At 35.8% G+C, this 26,422-nt stretch overlaps 1 protein-coding gene across 1 annotated transcript in view; it reads left to right on the plus strand.

The window, feature by feature from the left end:
• Positions 1-26,422, plus strand: part of NAALADL2 (N-acetylated alpha-linked acidic dipeptidase like 2) — a 913,415-nt gene that overhangs the window by 97,412 nt on the left and 789,581 nt on the right. Inside the window, exon 2 of the mRNA XM_067738075.1 lies at positions 12,387-12,888. Coding sequence (XP_067594176.1) covers positions 12,395-12,888 — 494 coding nt within the window. The 5' untranslated portion in view covers positions 12,387-12,394. The remainder of the gene's footprint in view (positions 1-12,386; positions 12,889-26,422) is intronic.

Consider the following 26,422-nt stretch of genomic DNA (forward strand, 5'->3'; position numbering starts at 1 on the left):
AAAAGTTATTCATGCCTTAATTACAGTTCTCATAAGACACTTTAGCAAATAAATATTGCACTATGATTTAATCTGTTTCGTTAAGAGCTGTCATATTTAAGTTAAATAATCACTCTTAAGATGCATGTATTTCTGGAAGACCATAGATTTAAATGTGAGGGGATTATGAATTATTCAGGGGTTGTCAAAATTCTGGGTTTAGTCCAACAAATGTTTACATGGTAAAAGAATTATTATAAAAACTATGGGCAATAAAAATATTAATAAGATCTAATTCTTGAAGGCAGAACCAGAGAGGAAAAGTCTATTGAAAAGAAAAATTTTTAAATTAATTAAAATAAAATCATGAGCTTAGCACCAGTAGCCATGAAGATGGATGTGAAGTTTATTGGGGAAAGCCACAAGCCAGTTTAGTGAGGCTAGAGAGTAGAGGCTTCCATGGGTGTGTGAATGGGTGAGTTTATTCATTTCCTGTCTTCACTTTTTTCTGAAAGATTCTAAGGAAGCTACTTAGGGATGGAGATTATATGAAAAGGTCATACTGCACAATGTTATTAGGGCTTGATTGTGGGAAAATTGAGTGATGTTCTTCTATGTATTTTTCTTAATTTTTGGAGGAATTAAAAATATGCTCCCATGTGATTGATTTTGGTCACGATTGCAGAGTGGTTAAGAACAAAGGCACTGGAACCATACTGCCTGAGTTCAAGTCCTGTGTTATCTAGAGCAAGTGACTTCAACTCTCTCTCTCTGTAGTGTCCTTATTTGTAAAATGGGGATGATAACAATGGTAACTTCATGGTATGGTTTTGATGGTTAAATGAATTGATATAAGTAGAGGGTACATAGTGATACATAAATGTGTGCTTTTTTTCCCCTAGTACTATACTCTTTAGTACAATTAAACTAGTCAAGGTCATCCGTTTACACCTTGTGTTGCAATGCTCGTTCCCATTTTAATTTTGAACTTAACTTTGATTTTCCACAACCTTAATGATTATGTTTCTTTTTAGGCAGAAACCATAATATTTCCATTATTTTGGGCTCTGAAATATTTTTAAATTTCTCAGGAATGATTAAATACCTCAATCCTTTACAGGGTTGAAAAAAAGAAAAGGATAAAGAAAAGAAAAAGAAAGCTTTGGTTCCTAAAATCTATTACTGAGAGAGAGAGGTTTTGTTTGAGGGCCATAGTTACAGAGGATGAATGGAACGAGAAGGGCCACCAGTCGCAATAGCTGAAGGAAACCTATATAGAAGTGTTAGAGAGAAGGCCTTTCATTTAGAAGGCCTTTCATATAGTGTCAGAGAATGGAACTCCCAAGCAGCAAGCAGCAGGTTAAGGGCAAGTTGAGTTTTACTATTATTTTGAAGAGCCAAGATTTGATGTGTTTGGAATGGTAGGGCCAAACATAATCTTTGATTTGGCCATGAGGTCATCATTTCAAATACATCCACTGATTTTTTATTCAAGATATATCACTCCCAATATATAGAAGAGAATAAAATGAACTCTTTGTGGTCAGTTATTTTATTTTCAACAATTTCCTGAGACATCAATAGTGAAATAAGTAAGAATGGAAAAATGAAAATGAAATAATGGGAATGGCTGAAGGGAGGCAAATAATATAAAGAAAAAAGACATTATGGGAAGAAAGAAAAGAGAAAAGAAGGTAAAATTCATGTTGGTAAAGTAATAATATTTGACATTTTAAAATTGAAGAGCTAGGTGAATTTTAAAATTTTGCATGTATTATAATAAACTACCTTTCAATAGTCCCAATTATATAAAAGTTCTGTTAAATATTTTACATTTAATGCTTTGTGAATATTGCATTTTCATGCCTTTTGCCTGACATTTAATTTCTTATCAGCATTACTTTTATGTGCCATTGGAGGTCTTCCATTTTTTATAATCCTGTTCATAAATAAAATATAAATGACATAAGCAATGCCCAATATAGTTTTTAGTAAATTATTTAGTTGCTTTAATTTACCCAAAACTATTACTGTGCATATATGTAAATTAGTAATAAAAATTAACTTTTCAGTGTCAAACTGTCATACAGATGTAATATGTTGTTGTAGTATTTCTCATCCTGTTTCTTTTTCAATAAATCCTTTTTTCTGAAAAGGTTGACAGTCACTAGTATTATCATACTTAAAGGTCTTTTATAGAAAGAACTTGAATTTTGTACGTTAAAATAATAATTTTGTCAACTTTTTTCCAGATACCATTTTATGTTTTGTATGAGTAGGAGGCCTAGAAGAAAATATTGCAAAAATATATTCTTATTTAGCTTCAGATATATATATATAATTATGGATATGGCATTTTAGAAGTAAGAAAGATAGCAAAATCTTGGGCAAATTGTTGCTCTCTTATGCTGCTTGAGATAATATTTTTATTTTGATCTTTTTATACAGCAGGTTCTTATTAGTTATCTATTTTATACACATCAGTGTATACATGTCAATCCCAATCTCCCAATTCATCCCATCACCACCACCCACACCCCCCGCTTTACCCCCTTGGTGTCCATACATTTGTTCTCTACATCTGTGTCTCTATTTCTGCCCTGCAAACCGGTTCATCTGTACCATTTTTCTAGGTTCCACATATATGCATTAATATACAATACTTGTTTTTCTTTTTCTGACTTACTTCACTCTCTATGACAGTCTCTAGATCCATCCACGTCTCTACAAATGACCCAATTTCGTTCCTTTTTATGGCTGAGTAATATTCCATTGTATATATGTACCACATCTTCTTTATCTATTCGTCTGTCAATGGGCATTTAGGTTGCTTCCATGTCCTGGCTATTGTAAATAGAGCTTCAATGAATATTGTGGTACATGACTCTCTTTGAATTATGGTTTTCTCAGGGTATATGCCCAGTAGTGAGATTACTGGGTCATATGGTAATCCTATTTTTAGTGTTCTGAGGAAACTCCATACTGTTCTCCATAGTGGCTGTATCAATTTACATTCCCACCAACAGTGCAAGAGGGTTCCCTTTTCTCCACACCCTCTCCAGCATTTGTTGTTTGTACATTTTCTGATGATGCCCATTGTAACCGGTGTGAGGTGATACCTCATTGTAGTTTTGATTTGCATTTCTCTAATAATTAGTGATGGTGAGCAGCTTTTCAAGTGCCTCTTGGCCATCTGTATGTCTTCTTTGGAGAAATGTCTATTTAGGTCTTCTGCCCATTTTTTGATTGGGTTTTTATTTTTAAAATATTGAGCTAGATGAGTTGTTTATATATTTTGGAGATTAATCCTTTGTCCATTGATTCGTTTGCAAATATTTACTCCCATTCTGAGGGCTGGTTTTTCATCTTGTTTATAGTTTCCTTTGCTGTGCAAAAGCTTTTAGAGAAATTCTTAAAAAGCATTTCAATTTTGACTCTGCCATCAGTTGTCAATTGAAAACTTCATAATTCTTAGTTTTCTTACCATTAATATATTCCTACTACTTGTGCAGAAATAATAATTCACTTAAATTCATTTTTAGTCCTAAGGTAAAGTGAATTAATATATAAGATCTTTGTCTTATAAGGAGCATACCATGCTGTTAACTGCACTCTATTCCTATCGTATTGTGGATTAAATTCCCAATTTTAATTTCCTTAACTCCATGGTCTAACAGTTTATATAAGCTGAATACTAAAACTTTTACATCGGGATATTGCTCTTGGATCTTTATTTGAAGAATAGTTTTTCAGAATTTACCCAATAAAGATTTGGGATGGTTCATATGATACATATTTTCTTAGTAACTGAATTTTAAGTGAACATAAATATTCTCTACCCATGTGCTTTTCTGGGATGTTTCCTTTCCCACCAGTTAACCACAGTATCATGATATATTAACACTTTTTCCTAATAACACCCTAAAGGAACAAGTATGAAAAGAACCATTTCAGAAAATGAAAAGCACAGATTCTGGGTGCATTGAATTACCAACCTGGGCATCGAATAGGCTTTCTGTGTTATGATTTTAGGAAACATAGGGATCTGAATTTTAAAGTAAAGCACTTACAGTTTGTAGAAACCTGTTGATACTTTTTGAAGAGTAAAGATATTTAAAAAGTAAGCCAATAAAGCACCTTTGAAAAAAGTGAAAAATAGAGTGCGTAGTGGTATTATGTAGGTAAAAGCTTCATCTGTCTGTTCCCAGAAATCCAAGAGCCATAGTCAAAAAGCAGCAATTTAAGATTATTCACGTTGGCTGAAAGGATGGAAAATTGCAGTGTATCTATCAAGCTAAGAGGCTCCTCCTGGCAGACAGCTCTCGGAGCGGAGCAGTGACTGTATTGACATTTTAACTCTTGACACTCTCGAAGCCCTCTTAGGCCCATGTAAACCACATGTAGTAGGGGTGGAACAAAGGTTTTGAATGTCTGAAAACAGGACAGTGGCAGGTTGAATGTGAACTGTAGCTTTCAAGTTCTAAGCACAGTTGTTTTGCTCAGAGCAATGGAGTTGGAAGCAGTTCTCCCTTATTTAAAAACTACAGGGCCAGGAAACATCAGTGTCTGCTAGGGCACTGTCGAGAGCAAACCACAGAGATCTTTTAGGTCCTGGAGTCTGAGCAGCCCCCGGGGATCTAAAGATCAAGGCAGGATCATTCAGATTTAATGGACATCGAGACTCCTGGTGTTTGCAGTCATATTGGTGACAAACCAGGGATAAATAAACCCCTCAGATCTCTGAAGTTGTTAACATCATACCAACTTTGGGAACTTTCAGAGAGTCTGAATGTTGTAATATTTAAAAAGAGCAGGTTTTGGAATTTGACAGGTCGGGTGTGATACTCCAGCTGCTTGTACTTTAATAGCTGTGAGAACTTGGGGAAATGACTTAATCCCTCAGTCTCAGATACCTCATCTGTAAAATGGGGATAGTAATAGTACTTATCACATAGGATTGTTTAATTAAACAACAGTATGTATGTAATGTGCTAACCTTCTAGTAAGTCCTGGATCATTTTAAGGGCCCAATAAATCATCTATTAGCATATGCTTTTGGATACCATAACATGGGCATGGTTGTATATCCAAATCCAGGAGTAAAAGATAAAAAGGAGACACACGGATTTCTCTGACTAGATAGAGAAAAATGCTCATAGCTTACCAACATGGAAATTGGCAACTACAAAAAGAGATAACTCAGAAAAAATAAAAATAAACTCTTCAGCTAAGACTGACAGCCTTGTGATTACCAGGTGAGATTAGGGGAAGGCTGACTGAGCCTCAGAAGACCCCACAGATGCCCTTCTGCACCCTGACTGCAGTGAAGCTTAACTACAGTAAAACTCAATTTCAGTGGCTTTCCTTAGTCAGACTATCGGAGTTTTTTCCCCTCTACTCTTCTTTATTTTATGGTTTGTGGTGTCATTTATCTCATGTATGTGCATATCTAATGTAAGCCACATCCATACTCTGAAGGGTAAAAGAATGTAAATTCTGTAGAAGTAAATTAATACTCTAAATACTTTACTATAAATGGAAATGATGACCAGGAAGAAAAAAAAGAAGACACTTTAGAATCTAGAGGGAAATCAGACACTAAGAGGACCAGGAAAGGAGTCATAGAACTGTTCACACATCCCCAGATAGAGTTTTGTGATGTTAGTGGAAATTGAAACTCCATGATAGTTCGAACATTTAGTATTATATAGAGTATCTACCTGTTCAAGTAACCCATAGAGTGCACTCTATTATTTCAGGTCATTTAAATTAATTCTTCTCTTTGCCAAGTTCTATATTGAATTATATCATTCTAATATTGGAAAACCTTACTGTAAATACAGGAGCTCTCAGGTGGGCCCAACTAACCATTCAGTTAGAGTGTGTTACACAAATTGCTGTTACATACAGGTACCCAAAGAAAGGCAGGCCCACTCAGGGAACTGGCAGGTGGTCATACATATGCAAGCGATATAAAACACATTTACACAAACCTGCTGGATTTCATCAAGTAATTTTCCCTCAGATGGTTTTGACTTCACTTTGCAATTTAAAGCTCATTAATTTGGCATCTTAGAAGCATACCTTTTACATGTCATTTAGAGATCAAGGTAACTCAGGCCTCAGAGTTAAGTTTTAATTTTATACTCTCCAGCTTAATGATCTGCTCTGCCTAAATTGAGTGTGCTATTACCTGTTGCAGGGTAGACTAGGCCTAATTTTTTTTTCTAAAAATAAAGCACAGATAATAACTTCCCCTTACTTTATAGACTCTTTATTCAGTTAGTGAAGCACGAACAACAAATAATTATTGTCATTTCTTTTATGCAGTTAATATACAAATTTACAATAAGGCATTCTTAACCACCTTTCCAGACACTGTAACAATTGCTGAGGCCATTTCACAAAACTAGATGGGAAAAATAATCTCATTATACTGAAAAATTAAGTCAGAGAACAGTCTTCTGAATTACTCTTTTTATAGTTTTATCTTTGTCCCTGCTCACAAGCTGAGAACATTAAAGCTTTCAACAACAAAAATTTATTCCACAAATATGGGCTTTATTTGTACAAACTAGGTTCATACTGAAAAATTTATGTCAAGTGTTTTCAGCCTATAAGGAATATCCTTAAACTTAAATTTAAAAATCCCTCTGGGCACTCCTGGTTCACTGGTGCAGCATCTAAAGTAATGCTGCACGAAGGTGCATAATGAATACCTTTTGATGGTGCACTGACATTTCTAAGAAATGCCTTTGCCTCCAATCAATCTACTCCAACCAGCAAATGATTTGGTATTCAAAGCTTCAGGAAACACTATATGAATATATTTTTTTCCCCATTGTATGATAAAGATTCAATCATACAGCTGTCATCGGAAATTGAGATTCTGCCTTATGTTTTCAAGTTAATCTGCCAGACTCATTTATTTATTTTACTTGTAAAATAACTTTTACAAGTAGAAAAGCCTTTAGATGTGTTCGTAGTTCTAATAAGATCTATACAGTCTTTTATACTGGTTGAGTTAAAATGCTATCGGTATCATCCTAGTCAGTGGATCAAGTCAACCACCTACGACAAACATGGTGTTCTACCAAAATCATACATAACCCATGTTCATGATTAATTATCACTAATTCCTGGAACTGTTAAACTGAATTCTTGAGCATTATGGAAAAGCTCTGTTGTTTTTGTAAATTGACTGAAAAGAAAACTCTATAATAACAAGATATAGAATTGGTGGTTGCAAGTAAAATGTAATAATGACTTTTATGTACATATTAGCCACACTTCTCTCCTATCTATCTGAACCACAGCTAATGACGAACAGATGCTTCCCCTTCAGAAGTGCTTGAGCGCGCTGCTCCATCTCTCATTATCTCCAGGTTCTTGTTATTGAAACTTAAGCCCTCTGGTCATAATTTAATTTCGTTAAGTCTGTATTTTAAAATTGTAAGTGCCAAATCCTTCTATTTTCCTAAACTCTATAGAATTTCTGGGGTGGTGCTTTGTTAGTGGATCACTTACACCATGTTAGACCTTGTTATAAGCATCTTTAATAATTTATATCATTTACTCTTGGTAATGCTGCAAATACAGCGCTCTTATTATTTCCACTGTACAAATAAGGGATTTAAGCATAAAAAGATTAAGTGACTGGTCTAAATTACATAGCAGAGCTAGGACTTGAACCAGGTAGTCTGACTATAGAGTCTGCTAATTTAGAGATCAATAAGGTCAGGGCATTCATGTAATAAATCCCCTCATTGTGATTGCTGAACAAGATAACATGTCATAATCATATTTCTAAGTGACATTTGTAATATACAACTTATTAAAATGAAACTTTTGTTTAACATGTATTTATCATCTAAAATATTTGCTAGATGTTGTGTTAAGTTAGATTTGCAGCATCCAGAGACTGTATTTTATATATTGAAATTTCAGCCTATTTCTGTATTCATCTTTTATTTCTACATAATTTACTTAGTTTCAGCCAGTAAAAATGTGTGAAACAAAGCATTCGGAAGCATCAATTTATTTTAAACTACCCATATGCTTAGTAAAAATACAACTTCATTTTTTATTGATCTAAGCTTGTCATAGTATAGAAGAAATACCTTTTAGTTCATCTTATATTTGCTTTCTTTTCCTTAGAAAAGAATAAGTGTATATAAATGATAAACTTTTGAGTATATTGAATTTTAATAACAATTTAGCCTTCATTGTGGGCCTGGGTGGGAAAGGATCTCACCTAAGCAAATAAGATATGTTGAAAACATGGGGAATGCATTGTACTTTTCATAAAAATTGCATTTTATAAAAATAAGTATAATATAGAATGTACAGATGCTACAAATATTTCTGTTTTAAGAAATGTAGCAAGTTTCTATGACTGGTCTACACCTAAGTACATATTTTTGAGGGAAACACTCATGTGGTAGATTCCAAAATCTAATACTTGTATTTTTTAAATTACTCATATAGGGTAGCTATAAATAATATGACAATATAAATTAAATGAATCATGTGCATCAGTTACAGAAAATATATGAAGTTTGGCATAATTATGCAATCATACCTAAGACATGCTGATTTTGCTGAAGATTTCTTTTTATAATATAAAATTTCCGTTGTGGGAATTTGAAAGTTCTCTTGAAAAAAGTGTGGTATTTCCTTTACTTGACCTCATGGGGAGTAGGTTTTTAAAGAAAGCTACATTCTTTGTGGGACAAATGAAATAATTGGTGCTTACTTTAAATATGTTATTAGTTTTATTTAATAGTTTGCTACTCAGTTTAATTTTTGAGGAGTTCATTTTAAATACCTTAAGTGAAACAAAACTGTCAGGGCAGAGGTTTATATTTTTGTGAAAAGCTACACTATTTTCCTTAAGGCAAGATAATTTTAAAGAAATGAATTTATAATGGATTTCTAATATAAATTTATCAAATAAGTGGTTAAATGCTTCATTATAGATGTCATCACATACTTATTTTCTTGGAAATTTTCCTAAAATCCTTTGGGTTTTTTTTTTATTATTATTTTTACATCAAGTGGCTTGATCTACCCAGATACTGCTCTCCTAGAAGATAGAATTTAGTGTAAATTTATAAATGTGTAATGAGTCCAAAAGTGGTAGTAAGGGTGTCAGGCAGACATCCATCATGGTGAGGAGTTAATATCTGTATCTACATTACATTCTAATTGATGGCTCTGTCTGATGTTTGAAAAGCGTTAAATTGCTGATGTACAGATGATGGAATACCTATTGTCAGGCTAGAAATGAAAACTCTTCCTCATCACTGCAGTTGGTTTGTAAATGATTTGTAGAGAAATGACTTTGAATGTTTGTATTAGAGGTCAGAATTAGAGATTTCAGATTTCTGTAGTAACTCCTGTGTGCCAAGTCTTCCTTGAGCATAAAACACACTCTACAATTCAATTTCAAATAAAAACCAGAAAAAACCCCAAACCTTTAGAGAGACTCTGAATCATTAAAATGGGAGGAAAAAGTCTAGAAAACTGTGTTGAGATAGTGTCTAAGTAAATCAATAATGCATAAACTGAACAGTTAGAGAAGTAAATATCATAATATCATGTCAAGATAGGAACTGATTGATATTTAAGCCAAACAAGGAAAAAAAATGACTACTGCCAAGATGTTGCAGTATTTTGCAATGTACATTAAAAAAAATGGATTGTGGGGTATTTAACCCCACAACTTATTAAGTTACGACTAACTTATTAATCTCATATTTTTATAAAACCACACATCACCTTATGTGTCCCCAAACATCACTTTTCTCAGAATGAGAAATGACTCAACTTTGGACATCAGCTTCCTCTTCTGTAATATGAGAGAGGTTAGAATCATGGATTTTAAAGGTTACTTTATTTCTACTGCCTTCAGGTTTTTCCTGTTCTCTAGTATTGTCTTGTACTATTTTTGTTGTTGTTTTAACCAAGTATGATTTAAAGTCTTCTTCTATCAGTTAATCGACCATCTCCTAACCTGTCTGAATAATTATCACTGACTCCATATAGCACTTCTTTTCTCTGCTTGTCTTGATGTGACCAAAGACAGAATTCAAATAATGCACATTCTTGAATCATCATGGAAACCAGGCCAAGCAGAAAAAAGGGAGAGGAAGAGAGGAAGGAAAAGAGGAAGGAAAAGAGGGAGGGACGAAAGGGGTCTGCAGAGTCACTCCTGAGGCTGTTCTAATACGTAGTACCAACTAATATCTGCATGGTAAGAGTTGCTATGTCATGTGGTACTTTTAAAAAATATTTTAGTCTCTACATATAGATTAATTGTAAAAAAAAAAAACAAACGAAAAAAACAAGCAAAAACCTATCATATACGTGTGTGAGTGTACGTGTGTGTATTATGCAACCTGCTCCCCTTCTCCACAATGTCCTGCAGAATTATGTAATTTCTTCTGCATTATTTAATTCATTTTATTTCTTCCAACAATCCTTGACAATCCTCTCTCCTCTAAAACCAGAAATATCCCTTCAAACCTATATAGCCTACGTGACACTCAATGGATGTTTTAGGATCACTGTCTCAATTATTCCTAGTAACAGCACTATGATGTTTATATTATCACCATGCCCATATCACAAATGAAGACCCTGTGTTGCAAAGAAGTTAAGCCTTTTGCCTACGGTCACCCTTTCCTAGCTTTTTCTCCAACTCTGGTTCGCACACCAGTCTGGATTTTTCAAATGGTCCACGTACCATGCACCGTGCACTTGTATTCCTCCGTGTGCTTATACACTTTCCCCTGCCTGGCTGTTCTCCTCTCACACCCCTGGTGTGTCCTAGTTTAACTCCTCCTTTCTCTCCAGAAGTACCTCAGAAATAACTTTGGGTGGGGAATTATTTCCCATATTCTCTGCTAGAATCTGTCACCCCTGAGTCTCCCTTGTGCTTTGCATATTTTATGTGACATACTTGTTTGTTCAAATGTCTGTCTCTCTTATTGAATTATTCCCTACTTGAGGAATAGGGACCCATTCATCTTTGTTTTCATTGCCTATCCCCATACCTGATATATATTAGGTACTCATCTTTATTGAATCAGCTCTGGACAAGAATAAATAAAAAATGGTATCGTAGCAGATGAGAAATCTAGTCAGAATTAGAATTTTTATTTTGTAAAGTTTAATATTTAATTGTACTTGAACTCTCTTAAACATTCAGGACATTTTAATTTATACGGACCTCTGTCAGCCAGGATTGGAATTGTATATACCCATAATTCTGTACATAACGCCACTCCCTTTCATGAAGTCTTTGTATATTTTTCATTAGAGTTCACTTGTTAACAACCCGCCCTAAGACACTTAGCAGATCAGTTGTCAGCTGAGCTCTGTTTTTCACTCACCACAGTGGGGTCCATAGAAAAATCGTAAAACATAGTGAGGGACCTTAGAATCCAGCTGGGATGACAAATCTAATACACAGAAAATTTAAGTATAAATACTCCTAATGTGCAACTACAATACACCAGTGTGTTACTGAATACAGACTGAAGACCACTTGTAGTTAATTAGTCCAGTTTTCCTAATACTGCTCTGCAGGATACAACAAACTGTCATCCAAAACTGTGTAGGGGAGAAAAGCCTCCATCTGCCACTCAGTAGCAAGGTTATGAAACTAAACTCTCCTATCCTGGCAAAAGGCTTCCCTCTTTGGATGGATGCCATCCCAGACTTTTATTTAAAGTTCAGCGAGCCAGGCCAATTCATGTCACTAATTCCATAAAACATGTTGGCTTTCTATGGTAGCCTTAAAGTTTTCCAGTCATTCTGATAACTCATGACTAGGCAATACACCATATTTTGCTTCTTGGATTTCTATAGAGGTGCTACTTCATTTTGTTGTCCTCATTCTTAACCTGAATTTGTGTTTTTAAAATTAGCTCTGGTGATGTAACTGATCCCAGGGTCTTTTTTTCCCCCCTTAACTTAACAAATCACACTTTATTGCTTCTGTCCTCAGTTTTTCTTAAAAGTGATTTTGAAAATGTATAAGCTTAAACTTGGCTTTCATTGTAATACATTGTCTTTAATGCAGTTGTGCATTTGTGACTTTAATTCTGAGCTTCAAAAGAATAGTGCGTGTTTGTGTGTGTGTATTTTATGTCTTCTCATAGCTTTTGTATCAGGTGCCTTCTACTTTTATTTATTGTTTGTCTTTTTTCTATAGTAAACATCAACAGCAAAACATAAGATTAAATAATTAATACATGATTTTCTATAGGAATGAAGTATTTCCCCTGATTAAAATCACTAACATTTTATGAACAGCTAATATAGATTACTGTTTTGTTTTCACCTTGGAGGTTCTCTTTGTTGATTTATTTTCAGAAAATATACTGCTCTTATTTTCACAGGTAAAAAGATGGCCTATCAGAAGGTCAATGCAGATCGAAGAGCTCCAGGACATTCACAGTACCTAGACAATGATGACCTCCAAGCCACTGCCCTTGACTTAGAGTGGGACATGGAAAAGGAACTGGAGGAGCCTGGTTTTGACCAGTTCCAGCTAGATAGTGCTGAGAATCAGAACCTGGAGAATTCAGAGACTGCGGACCTCAGTCTTGATCCCATTCAACCAGCAACTTCACCCAAAGGAAGGTTTCAGCGACTTCAAGAAGAGTCTGACTATGTGACCCATTATACAAGATCTGCACCAAAGAGCAACCCCTGCAACTTTTGCCGCCTTTTAAAGCTATTTTGCACAGCAAGCATTTTATTTATTTCTGGAATTTTGATAGGCTATTACACACATAAAAACTGCTCTTCAAATGCTACGTCTTCAGGAACACTTGATCTTCAGTTACACCAAGAGATTCTCAAGACAATCCAAGCAGAAGATATTAGGAAGTCTTTCAGGTAGGTATGCAAGAAATGGATGTTGGTGGGATGCATCTTCTGGGAAAGATGTCTTACAGCGAATATCATACTGTGATTTTTCTATTGTTTAAGGTTAGTCTTACAAGCTGAGAAACATAACTAACCAGCAACCCCTTCACAGAGGGGGTGCACGTTTTCAGATTTACGATACTGTAATGCAAATTTATGGTGCTGCTTTAATAATTGATAATAAGAACTGTAACTACTGTGGAGATAATAGACTCCAGCCAGTGTATTTTCTCCCTCTTGGGAAAGCCCAGGTAAGCCAAATTGGGATGCAAAGATTGCTGGATGTGTGTGTAATAAAAACTAGGGCATTAGCCATACGATTGAAATTTTTAATGACATCAGAATAAAATAAACTTGCTTTATGGACTGAAATAACTGACAGGAGGTAAGACAAGCACTGCTCGTATTTGGTCCCCTGCATCACTGAGTTTCCCAGTTGAGTATTTTTATTGAAACACATTGCATTCCATATATCAGGCAATTCTAAAAGGTCACCTCTCTCTTTAAGGTAAGTTTGCATATGACCTCTCTAGCCAGAATGTGTTGTTAATAAGTTAAATGATAAGAAAATATTTTTTATCAGGCCTTAATAATTCTGAATTCTTGGGAAAAGCTCCACTCATGTCATATAGCTATTGGGTAACTTAAATTTTGTTGCTTGATATATCATTAGCATATATGTTTAATTGTAAAGAGTTCCCTAGTTAACATATTTAGAGAAGTGAGGAACTGGAAGAGGAAGGTTCGATATTAGCCTCCACATATGTCTTCCATACCTGGCAATAAAGAATAATCCTAGGTGAATCATGTTTGTTGATTGTAGGTAGATGAGAGAGAAGGATACTAGGTCATAAGGATATTCCTTCTGGGTTACACTGACTTATTACCATCAAGATGTTGGCACATGTGCATTTCTAGGGATCTTCTAGGGAGCATGCCCACTGCAGGTGCACCATTTAATCTGTGTGCTGAAATATCACATGTATTGACGTTGGCAAATTATAATTCTCTTTCTGAATATCACATCTGAATGACTTGTGGGAATTTGTTTTCTACACCCTTCTATGTCTGCTATTTACTGTTGCATAAGCGTCTCTGGATGTGTCATATGCAGATACTAACAATTTCCATGGTATTTCTCAATGTAAAATTACTTACAGTGAATTGAGTGAAAGATATAGCATTGTCTTATAATGAGTGATTGTATCCGTCAGGATCCAACCATAAAAGAAAACTCCCTAAATATTTAAAGCAGAGGGCATTTAAAGTAGGGAAATAATTCCATCAGTGATGAAAAACTGAGAGGCCAGTCAGGGGACACTGAGGTAGCCAAGAGATGAACAACAAAATGGAGCCATTACTAAACCTACGCTGGAGAAAGGGAGTTGGGGTAACTTGATGGAAGCTGGAACTTTCTGCGTACACAAATGCAGGGGTTGGGCTGGCAGTGGGGATGTAACCTCAGCCAGGGGTACTACTGAAGACAGAGTAAGAAGTACCATGGCTTCTCCCTTCCTTCTGCCCTCCTACCAGTTGTTCCGTTGGTTGTCTGAACCCAGCACGCAGGCTGCTGACTCAGAGCCTGGAAAAACTCATCCCAAAGCGTTCAGATCCCTGTAGCAGGGGAAAAGCAAGGGGTCTGTCCAAAAATTAGATCTAACCAGCACAGGGATGTTATTTAAAGAGAGAGAGAGAGAGAGAAAGGAAGAAAGAAAATAGAAGAATTCCATAAAACTCTGTCTACTCTAACTTCATGGTGGACATTCATTTCATTACGAAAGTGTCTTCTGGAAAAGGATCCATGGATTTAACTCATTTTTCCTGAGCAACTGTTTAGTTTTTAATGATGGACACAATGAATCTCATAACCTAGCCTGCTTCCCTCTTTACTTTGGCTTTTAGTAAGTTCAGAGTCAAATTTGTATTGAAATCATAAAGAACTTACAGGCATGCCTTTTGTATACTAACTAGTCTGCATATTTTCTCTCCTTATCTTCCTTTGGCTTTCTTTGCCTTATTTTTTTTCCCAGCATCGTAGACAATTTTAAAAACTGACATGTCCTTTTTGTAAATAGGCAGCTGGTTCTAAAATGTTGAAAATGTATAATTAAGTAAACATATTCATCATTTCCCTCAGAATAGGAGTTGTATTACCATAAGGCTTATATTCTCTTAAACTCAAAAATCAACAAACTATATATTTAAAAAATATAACCACTGGCAATTTTACTTCTAAGCAATATTCAGTGGTTGGGCACAAATTCACAATTATGTCCTGTCAGATAGCCACAGTTTTTTCCTTGCTGAGATAATAGGTCTTTTTCATCAAAAAATAATATTTTGGTACAAATATGTTTACGTAACTTTCTTCGAATTACAACTCTTCATCCAAAGACAACTGTTCCCCCAGTAGTCGCGCTAACCACATGCCTTATTATGATTTCTTGTGTTTACTAAGTTATCCTGGCATTGGCTCTGTACATCATGGGTTCCTCCTGTTTCTTTTCATCAATTTATGATCAGTTTTGGGCTCTCACCGATCTACTGTCTTGTTCATCAGTTGCTGTATTTCTTCTCTATTTGTTCTCCATTCCTGCCCGTGCTGTAAGACTATGTCAGTTCTTGCCAAACATCCTAACAGTTATGCAATATAAAAGACACTCTTTTTATAATAGATAAGTTTGCAGACTCCATGAAGGAATGGACCTACTTGCTTTGCCCATCATTAGACTATTGTCCAGCAGACATTGAATCATTATTTTTCTAAGGGAGGAAATGAATGCATGAATAGGTGAGGAACAGATCTGTGTTTAATTCATCAATTTTATTATGTATTCTGAAAATCATTTTACTTACCATTTAGGTTTTTCATATTATGATTATATTCAAAGTATTATAAATAAAATTTTGATTTATAACACAATTATAAAATACTAAATTATGTAGCTATAGTTACTCAGAGGCTATGCTAAGTTCTGATTTTAGATAAGTGACAACTGAAATCAAAACCAGATACTGTAAAAATGCTAAAGTATCACTATTGATGTCTCATTTTCAGCTGAGGCTTAAATACAATTGCTACTACTAGGACCAGTATGTAGAACTTCGGAGGAAAAAAGAAAAAGATGGTATAAAATCTTGAGATGATGACCCTGTTGTAGCCTAGGAGAGGTTAGAGAAGCTGAGAACTAGGAGAGTGGAAAAAGAGGATTTGGGGAGAAAGCTGCTAATGGTGGTGTAAGCCCCAGTCTTTTCTCAAGGAGGAAGCCTCAAGTCCAATGAAAAAGGGGTTTAATAGAACTCCTTGGAAGAACTGCGTGTCTGCCTTTCTACCTAAGAAATCGAAATGACAAGTCACGGACTGGCTAGTTGTGGATAAGATTGCCGAAGAAGAGGTGGTGGTTTGGGGTAGCCTATGGCAAAGTTTCCTTCTAGGGGCTCTATCCAAGCAGGGAGAGAGAGAGAGGGGAAGAGGGAGAGAAATCACTATGGTCTAAATGTTTGTGTCCCCCCCGCCCCAGAATTCATATGTTGTTGAAATCCTAATGCCCAATGTAATGGTATTGGGAGGTGGGGCTGCTGGGAGGGAGATGCTCAGGTCATGAAGCTGGAGCCCTCGTGAATGGGCTGAGATTTTATACAAGAGACCCCACAGGACTTCTAGTCCTTCCGTCATGTGAGGACACAGGGAGAAGGTATCCTTTGTGAACCAGGGAGAGGGCCCTTATCAGCCACCACACCAAATCTGCCAGTGCCATGATCTTAGAATTCCCTAACTCGAGAACTATGACATAATGTTGATAAGCCAACCAGTCCGTGGTACTTTGTTATAGCAGCCTGAAAGGACTAACAGAAAGAGAGAGATTGCGGGGGAGGAGCAAGCAAGCTTCCTGCATGGCTGAAAAGAACTTACCAGAGACAGAGCTAGAGGTCTGGTCAGAGGCCTGGAAGAAGGAAGAAGGAGGTAGAGGAGAGTGCATTACTCATGTTAAAGGAAGGTGAGAAATCCCCAGTCGTGGGATGGGTGGGTGGGTCCCCAAAGAACTGATGAAGCTGGACAAGTGGAAAGTTCAGCTGACTACTCCTGCTACAGTCAGAGTACCATGCCAGTTCTTGAGAGTTCTTGTCCAGTGAGAACCTTTTGCTCCTGCTTTAGCTATTCTCACTTGCTCTGTTGCAACCCTGGAGGTGTCAGAAGCTCTGAGAAAGGAGGTGTAAAAACACAGAAGAAACTGACTATTCTCCTTTCCTTGGCTGTAAGTTTCCCAATCTAGAGATGGTCAAAAAGTGGGGAAAACTTCAAAGTTTTGACTATTAAATGACACTGAACCTTTTAATTACTCACTGGAGGAACTCAGGTCACTTAACAGTGACCAGAATTACTGGGTTTTTAATCCAGAAACAGGAAAACAAACAAACAAACTAACCCCAATTAATATAAATGGGAGAAAAAAAGTGCTTTATGATTGCATTCCCTGAATCATGCTTGCTCAGTGTAGAGATTACACATGCGCTATTTTTATGTGTAATGTTTTAGAAAAAAATACATTTGAATAATGTGTTGATCCAGAGAATCATTGATAGACATATTGACAGCATATTCCAGTTTATGGACCTAATTATCCCATAATAAAGCCCACATAAGCCAATTACTTGATATCATGTTGATCAAATAAAAGGAAATCATTTTCAACATTAGCACAGGAATATGAATACCGTGTGTGTGTATTAATCAGTCTTCTAATAAGATTCTCCTGGTCACTTCTGCAAATACTTGTTGCTATTTGAAAAAGGCATTCACTCTTACAGTGGTGGTTGATTTCTTTCATGTATCTTCATGTAAACAGATGGTGTATATTCAGATGTATATTGGATATATTCAGATGCGTGAGATTTAAAATAGGCCGTTAAAAGTTGCATTCATGTATGCTTTTGGTGACTTGGAACAGTAACTAGATAATGCAAGTTTATTGTAAGTATCAAAACAGGAGGCTGGGCTCACACAGTAATCTGTGAATAGGAATTCATTTGACTGAGCCTTGTTGTTAAGGAATTTGGATCCAGTCAACTCCAGGGACCCTAGTAGCCACAGTCCTCTAATTTTTACTAAAGGGTTGAACCACCAAAGTGATTTATCTCCCTTTCCATCTGTACTACTTTTTGTTTGCCTTATTCTTCTTCCAGTACCCACTGCTATGTTCTCCAATACATTATTCCTCCATTCCTCTTCTAGCCTATGGGGCTAGAATGAAGTATGATTGTTCTCCCTTTGGGGGTCAGCGATGTTTGTGACTCTGTCAAGTGCTTATCCCTAGTCTAATCAGATTTGGCCGAGAGCTCTTTAACTTAGAAGAAGCTTAAATGTGACTGGTACATGTTTTATTTCTCCTGTATAAGTCACAGAGCCTTTATCATATATATTGTTGAATGAATGATCTATATGTGTGTGCATGTGTATATACATACTAAAGATCGTAAGCACGTTGCTGAACAGAGTAAAGCATGTTGAAAGCTTCAAAATTTAGTTACGTAATATAAATTATAATAATAATTGAAGTGAATAAGCCAATGTGGTTAAGTATATTTTTGAATGTGGGAATGTTGCTTTTTGACAGCTGTAGATGCTGTGAAATGGTGAGAAGAAAAGGAGAAAATGTGCTACTCTAATTATGGTTAATATGGTATCTTTTTTTATGGAAGGGGCATTATTTTTTTTCTTCTTATAAGTAAAATGTATACAGAAAGTTGGAAAAAAATAAAGTAAAAACCACCCATAACCCTACCACCTTTTCCCCCATAATTTTATTCTTTCTTTCTATCTTTACCTAACAAGAAGCAAAATTGTATTGTACCATGTATATATTTTTTGATATCTGCTTTTGAATTTTTTTCCACTTACAATATATTGAGAACCATTTTTCAAACTAGTAAATACAGAATTGAATCAGTACATTAAAATGCTGCTGGCATTCCCTTATGTAGAGGACATGAATTTATTGAGCCCATCCTTTATAAATGTACATTTAGTTTGTCTCTACAAACATTTTCATACGTAAGTCTTTGTGTGCTTATTTAATTATTCCCTTCTGATAAATTCCTGGAAGCAGATCACAGATTCGGGGAGTTGAAATTTGTTTAGTTGTTTGCTTTGTGTTAGTTACCAAATTGCCTTGTAGGGCTGCCAGCCTTCTAGGTCCTCATTATTTTTTTGTTTTGATAGGCCAAAAATAGTGTTGACAAACTTTTATATCTTAATTGACCATTCATAGTTCTTTTTGCATGTATGAACATTTTATAATTTAAAAACATGTTTACTGAATATTGTAGTAGAAAAATAGTCTATTACTTTATGTAATCTTTCTGGATTTTATTTAGTTGATGCATTTTATTTGTTAGCAAATGAACAATAAAATAAAATCCCTAGATTTTTAAAAATTTCTGCATTATTTGGACAGGGGCAATATTTTTCATCTTTCTCTGGCTCGGTACAAGTAATTAACCATGAGTTAAGTTATACTGTGAAATGATCTTTACAAACATTAAGTAAAACACCACATTTTCTTAGCTGTTGATTAATTCTTCAAAAGTTTAGGAAATGTTATAAATTATCTTCAGTGATTTTTCTCTCCTCTGATCCCACAGGGCTATATCTTTTGCTGTTACACTTTAAAAATGCAAGGCTTGATGATGGTGATACCATCAGCAACTGTTCTCTGGTTTCCAGCTGTACTTTCCAGCCATCTTTCTGCCCCTCCTCTGTCTTGAATTATATTTTGGCTTCTGTCTTTTCTACTGTTGGTGTTTTTTGTTCCTTTCCAATTTCAGTATTTAGAGGGGTGAGAGCAGGAATGTTGGGAGATATGAAGGCAATAAAGCACCTGGCATTTGAATTGGAGAAAAACATGTAAATGTATTTAAAAAGTGCACATAATTCAATTTATGCAAATGACAGCAGAATGAATTTAACAGTAATAGAGTGATGGTTCCTAAAGGAAGTAATTAGCTATTCTATCATTGATTTTTCCAGATAACAAATGCACATTGTCTTAAATTTAATCACAAAAGGAATACAAAGGATTAGATTTATTTAATTATCCATAGTATTTTATTGCTCTGGACTTGAAGTAAAGCAACTGCTTCACTCAGTTTCTCAGTGTCATGTAGAGTGACATGAATTCTCTTAAATGGCTCAACTCAGATAAAAGCTTATGCCTTTCACAATTCTTAGGCATTTGTCTGGAACAAGAGCAGCACCCACCAATAAGATGAATGAGGATTATTGACAGAGGGTCTTTGAGTGCAATGGCCACCTTCTCAATCCTAGGCATTCTTTGAGGGTGGCTCAGGTGCCTCAGTGAAAGCCTGAGTCCTAACCACTGGACCCCAGGGAATTCCCATGATTCCCTTTTTTGATCTCCCACCAATTGAGTTCTCTCTTTCCTTGAAACTCTCAGTACTTCATTTTCTCTCTCTTTGTTGACATAAACTACCTTCTACCTTGCAGTGGAGAAAGAACTATGCGTCTGGCCCAGTCCTTGAGTCATAGTATGTGGACACTCAGTAAATCTTTATTGCGGGAGACAGTGCACCCAAAATATAAACCTACTATCATTTTTTTAAAAGAAAATATACTTCTGGCTATTCATGTACATTACTGAAATTCAAAATTATATATATATATGTATCAGACCTTTGCCTTTTTAACATATTTTATATACATTCTCATAGCATGTGCTAAAAAGTTGATTTTGAAGGTAGAGGATTTTCTTTTCTCTAATGAAAACATGTGTTGTGTGTCTGCTGTATACCAGGCACTCTGCCAGTCACTCGACAGGTTTTAATGATATTCTGTTTAATCTAGAGAGCATTTCCTTTCTATAAAGAAGAAATGAAAGTAAAAATTGCACAGAAAGGTACTTCTATGATCACAGGTTTGATGGAGGTGCAAAGTAGATTCCCTCACAGATCTTTTCATGCCCTGCCAGTGTCAGGAAAGGGTTGTCTCAGACGAGGGCCAGTTCAGCCCGAAGGCTTGCTTTATTCCTTCTCCATGGTCAAGTAGAATCAAAGGGTTCTCCCCGCACCTTCTCCCTTTCCCCCCACCCTATCCCTCATCTCTTGCCCTCTCCCTGCTCCCTACACACACACATTATTTTATCCTCGAGGTTATATACTACGATTAGGTTACTTACTTTCCTAGTAAGCAAATTTTCTTTATCTTTTTCATTAAATCTCCCTCTTGTGAAACACCAGGAGTAAGTTAGATTGTTAAGGATCGAAATGCAGGAACTCTTCGTTTTTCAAATTTGGTTTTGTCTTAATGGGAGGAATATATTTTACATAATGAAAGGACTCTTTTGCAGTGATGGTCAGTGAAATATTTTTGTTAGCTATATCAAGGTCATCTGCCCTTACTGTCTGGCTATCCTGAAACTGCTCAACCTTAAGGCTCATCACATTTTTCTTGTATCTTTCCTGCATTGACTGTAATAGTCGTTTTCTTCCATTCACTTCTTGATCTTATTCATTCCAAAAAAGGAACAAGATCAGTCAGATGTAGTACAAGGGAATAAATAAACCATTTCCTTTGAGGATCAAGTATGTCAGTTTCCTGTGGATTCACTTGACTTCCTGACACTTGGCGATAGAAAAGTTGGTAATGATCACATTCAGTAGACTGAAGTATAGTTAAACATGGAAAGGTTGGGAACTGATTACATACTTCTCTCTTTCATGTTCCTTTTTTTGTGTGTGTGGTACGCGGGCCTCTCACTGTGTGGCCTCTCCCGTTGCGGAGCACAGGCTCCGGACGCGCAGGCTCAGCGTCCATGGCTCACAGGCCCAGCCGCTCCGCGGCATGTGGGATCTTCCCAGACCCGGGCACGAACCGTGTCGCCTCCATCGGCAGGCGGACTCTCAACCAGTGCGCCACCAGGGAAGCCCCATGTTCCTTTTTAATGTCAGTGAGATCAAGATTCAAATAGCAGACATGGCCCTTTGAGATTTGCAATTTGAAAATCTCAATCCATGCTTTAGAACTTAAGCAAAGTATTTGACAATTGCAGCTAAAAGCATTAATCCCATAATCTCATCAGGCTAGTTTACAAGAGAAAAATTAAAATGTATATGAAAAGAGATAATTTGATTTTGTAAACATTGCATAAAGTATTTTATTATAGTTACCTAAAAAAATTTAAATGGATGTTTCTAGCTGATGGAAAAAAAAGTAGATTTGGCTGGTAATTCAGATATTTAAAAATGAATGGTGAAAACTTCCTCTCCACTGCCCCCATCTTGGGAAACTATAACAAAATAGATAGGTGATATTATTTCCCAAATGTTAGATGCTTATATAAATACACTGTGATGGTTATTTTTATATATCAACTTGGCTAGGCCACAGTGCACAGATGTTTGGTCAAACATTATTGTAGATATTTCTGTGAAGGTATTTTTTTTTAAATGAGATTAACATTTAAATCAGTAGACTTTGTATAAAGCAGATTATCTTTAATAATGTGGATGGGTTTCATCCAATCAGTTGAAGGCCTTACTAGAAAAAGACTGACCTCTCAGGAAGAAGAAGAAATTCTACCAGCACACTGAATGCCTTTGGACTTTAACTGCAACTCTTCCCTGAGTCTCCAGCCTACTGGTCTATCTTACAGATTTTGGACTTGCCAAGCTTCCACAGTTGCATAAGCTGGCTCCTTAAAATAGATATCTCCCTCTCTCTATATATAAATCCTGTTCTCTTTCTCTGGAGAACCCTAACTAATAATACATGCAGATTTAGGAAACTTAAATAAACCAATACAATTTGGCTGGTTTTTTTTTTTTTTTAACTCTAGAATAACATAGTCAATCTTTAGTGTTAAACTGAATAATATGGAAAATTGATACTGATTTTTTTAAGCCAGTGCTCATTATTACCCTTAGTTCATTAATTTCAGATCTTATTTTTAATGTAAAATACATTTATAGGATAGAATTTGAAATTACATTCAAAGTGTCTACCAACTATTTCAAATATTTTAAAAATGCTTAATTTTCTCAACTTAGTTTGGTGGCATCAAAATGTAATCAACTTCCCAAGCAAAAATGCTTTTTCCAAATTTTACAAGAGTCATTCTTATCTGGAAAAAAAAATGGCATTGAAGTTCCCTTCCCTTTCATTATAACTAGAGCAAATGTATTAAATTTTATATGCCTGATTTGGGAAATCAGTTTCTGTCTTCAATAACTGAGTGTGTGTTATAACTGGGCCCTTTACAGATGAAGTGCACTTCTATTGCTTAAAAATTGCTTTCCTGTGCAACATGATGTAGTAATGAATTAAATCCAAATGAGCCTTATATTCACAATGTCATAATATGTAACTCGTCCCCTGTGGAACTTTTTTATTATCTCATACAAGGTAAGCTAATGTCTTCCTCTCATGACTCACTTCTCAGAAGGGTATGCAGGTTTCAGTATTAGAAATAAAGGAAGAAAACTACAATTTGAGATCAAATTACCTTTTTATAAACTCTTTAAATCAGAGAGGACCTTATCTTGTCCCAAAATATGCAAATCAAATTCTGATAGAACAAGAAACAAAAGAAGTCGTTCCAGTTCTGTGGAGTACATTTCTCTCTGAGAGAAAAATGAAACTGAACATTTTGCTTTGTTTCTGCACTGAACAGAAACGTGTGCAGGTGGTTTTTACCTTCAATAAAAATAAAATAAGTGTGGGCGTTTTCTCGCTATTTCTTCGCTCGCTTTCATTATATTAACTCTATTCTGTAGGGAACAACTTGTAAAATCAGCTTGTGCCAATATTGTAGTTCAAACTGCTACAGAGATTTAAAAGTTCTAATTTATTAGCCTGATAATTTTTGTAATTTGATGAAACACATCAGATATTCTCTTATTATAGCTGCCTTCCATGTGTCTGAGTGGCATATCGGAATTTAGCTGGGTATTCCAGAATATGTCTTGCTATTCATATGGGCAAAGAGCAAAGGGAGAAAAATGTTTATTTTAGCCCAGAGGGTGCAGCCAAGATAAATTGTATCAGGTTTTCATAGGCTTTTACTTTTACTTCTTGTGGCTTCCTATGGATTTTTCTCTTGGCCTGCATCTTGCTCTTGTGAGCCATAGCTGGATCTGAATCAGTTGGTGCTGGCATACCACATGATAGAGATCTAAGCCTTCATTCTGCCATTCTTATTTAAAGTAGAAAACCTAAATTCCCATATGATCTGTTTCTCCTGGTTCAAAATTTTAAATTACGTTTCAATCAAATAATACACAAAAGTAAGCACATTATCTATTTATATAGAAAAGTACTAGGGAATTAGAGGCAAAATCAAAGCTATACAAGTTGAGAACCTCAACTTTCTAATTTAAGGATTTGTATTCTTAATCAAATTTATGTTCCATTAAAAAAAAACACCTGATGGCCTACCATCGAAGACTTATCCAGTGCCCTTTAACATCAGTGCATTTCCTTATGCATGTATTTATTTAATGACTATTTCTTGTGAGCCTACTGTGTGCTGGGCTAGCTACAAAACAATGAACAAGACATATAATTAAGTACCTGCATTTGTGGTGTTTATGTTCCCACTGGCCAGAGGGAATCAATGGGAACATACTTGTTCTGTAAACTAAGCATAATGAAACAAAATGATACATTGTGGTCAGTAGGAAGGGAGGGAGGGAGGGAGAGATTGACTAATTTGCAGAGGTCTCTACCGGTTAATTTTGGATGAAGTGGTCAATTCAGTTTCAAATGGACACTTACTGTCGCTCCTCCCTGCTCAGTGGACTTGCATGGAGCTCTTCTCCTGCTAATTTATTTGCTTTGCCACTACTTTTGCAAATAAATGACAACAAAAAATACAAAACTAACCCACTTGTGAAGAGTGAGTTTAATAGGAAGCAAGCAGATGGGAGGAGATGGTGACCTCTGACCAGCCTTGAATTTCTATTTATTTGTAATATCCAACATGGAATTTAATTGCTCCAAATAAGAAACACTGTGCTCCATTGCTGTCTCTCTTTAAAATTACTGCATAGGGTCACTTACTTAAAGTTCTGTTTTTCTTCCCCAAATAGCCTCATTTCTAAGGATTGCCTCATCACTGCCTGTTGTTTTTGTTTAGTTTTTTCCCCCATAAATTCCACATTACATAATAAGTAAAATCTTTGTTATAACTCAGTCTTATTCTGAAATAACCATTCTAAGGATGATTTGTTAACTCTGGATTCTTCAGTTCTTAGTTCTTGTTTAATCAGTTGCAGTCTTTTGAAAGAGTTGCAGTTTGCTAATTATATGTAATTATGATCTGACGCCCAGTGGTACATGTTAGCGTTTTAAGGCTGCAGGCAGTATCCTTGAGGGAGTTGCTTTACAGATAAGAAAATTCACTTGAATATTTTTTGTTTAATTTTCTTAATATCTACATATATTGCAACTGAGTCCTTCAAATGGGTAGGGACAGGGTATTGGAAGTTTTTCTACTCTAGCCTTTTTGGTGGAAAATGTTACCATTTTGGCAGGAAATGTCCAGAAGGAATTGGGATCAGAGGATTTGAGAAGTCTCCAGGTATGGGTTCTCAGAATTGGGAAAGTAGCAGCTTTGTGGTAATCATGCAGGTAGAGAAGATAGTGATTACAGCTGGCGATTTTCAATCCAGAAATAAAACTCTTTTCCTGTTCTGGGAATAGGGGCAAACTAAATGACAGACAGTACTGGTATTAAGCATTGCTACGATAGTCTGTAAGCAGGAAAAATAAATTTGGGTATTGGGGGAAGTGTCACTTGGAAGATAATTTGCTGATTGGTTGGGGGAAAAAGCTGTGAAAATGACACAGGATGACAAAAAAATCAGAAAACTAGAGAACAATTTGAAGTGAGAGAAATAAGATGACAGTCACCAGCAGAACGAGTTAAGTTTTCCTTCTGCCATGTGATTTAGGAGAGGGTTTCTAGCTTAGAAATCTGGGTTAGAAAATAAGCCAGGAAGGAAAGGCTACCATGAGAATCTAGTCTAGAAAATTGTTAGAAGGGAAGAAAAGAGGCTCCAGTAGAAGCTAATGGGAGAGTCAACAATAGGGCCGTGGAGAAATGGCAACTCAGCTGTTCATATCTGAGATGCCCCGCTCCAATATTCTGTGTGGGCTGTGTACAAGTCCTGGAAAGAAGGTGAAGATTTATCCAGGGAAAATTTATCCAGTCTGAGTCTTGGAAGTGAAGTAAACATCTGAAGAGGAACCTAGACAAAGCTGCAAAACTTAGCAGAAAACCAAACATACTTCTAGGTCTCACTTGACCTTGGAACGTTGCCCAGAATCTATATCTAAACTGCACACTCAATGTTGATAGAGGTCATGCAGTATTTTTCTGCAGATGAAACTGATATAACTGTCATAGGATTATTTATGCCTAGTGTTTCTGAAATCCTCCAGAGTGATGGGAAATAGGACTATGCACCTAGAGCTACTGTTGAAATTAAA

The sequence above is a fragment of the Pseudorca crassidens genome, chromosome 5, assembly GCF_039906515.1.
Source record: "Pseudorca crassidens isolate mPseCra1 chromosome 5, mPseCra1.hap1, whole genome shotgun sequence".
NCBI classification, from domain to species: domain Eukaryota; kingdom Metazoa; phylum Chordata; class Mammalia; order Artiodactyla; family Delphinidae; genus Pseudorca; species Pseudorca crassidens.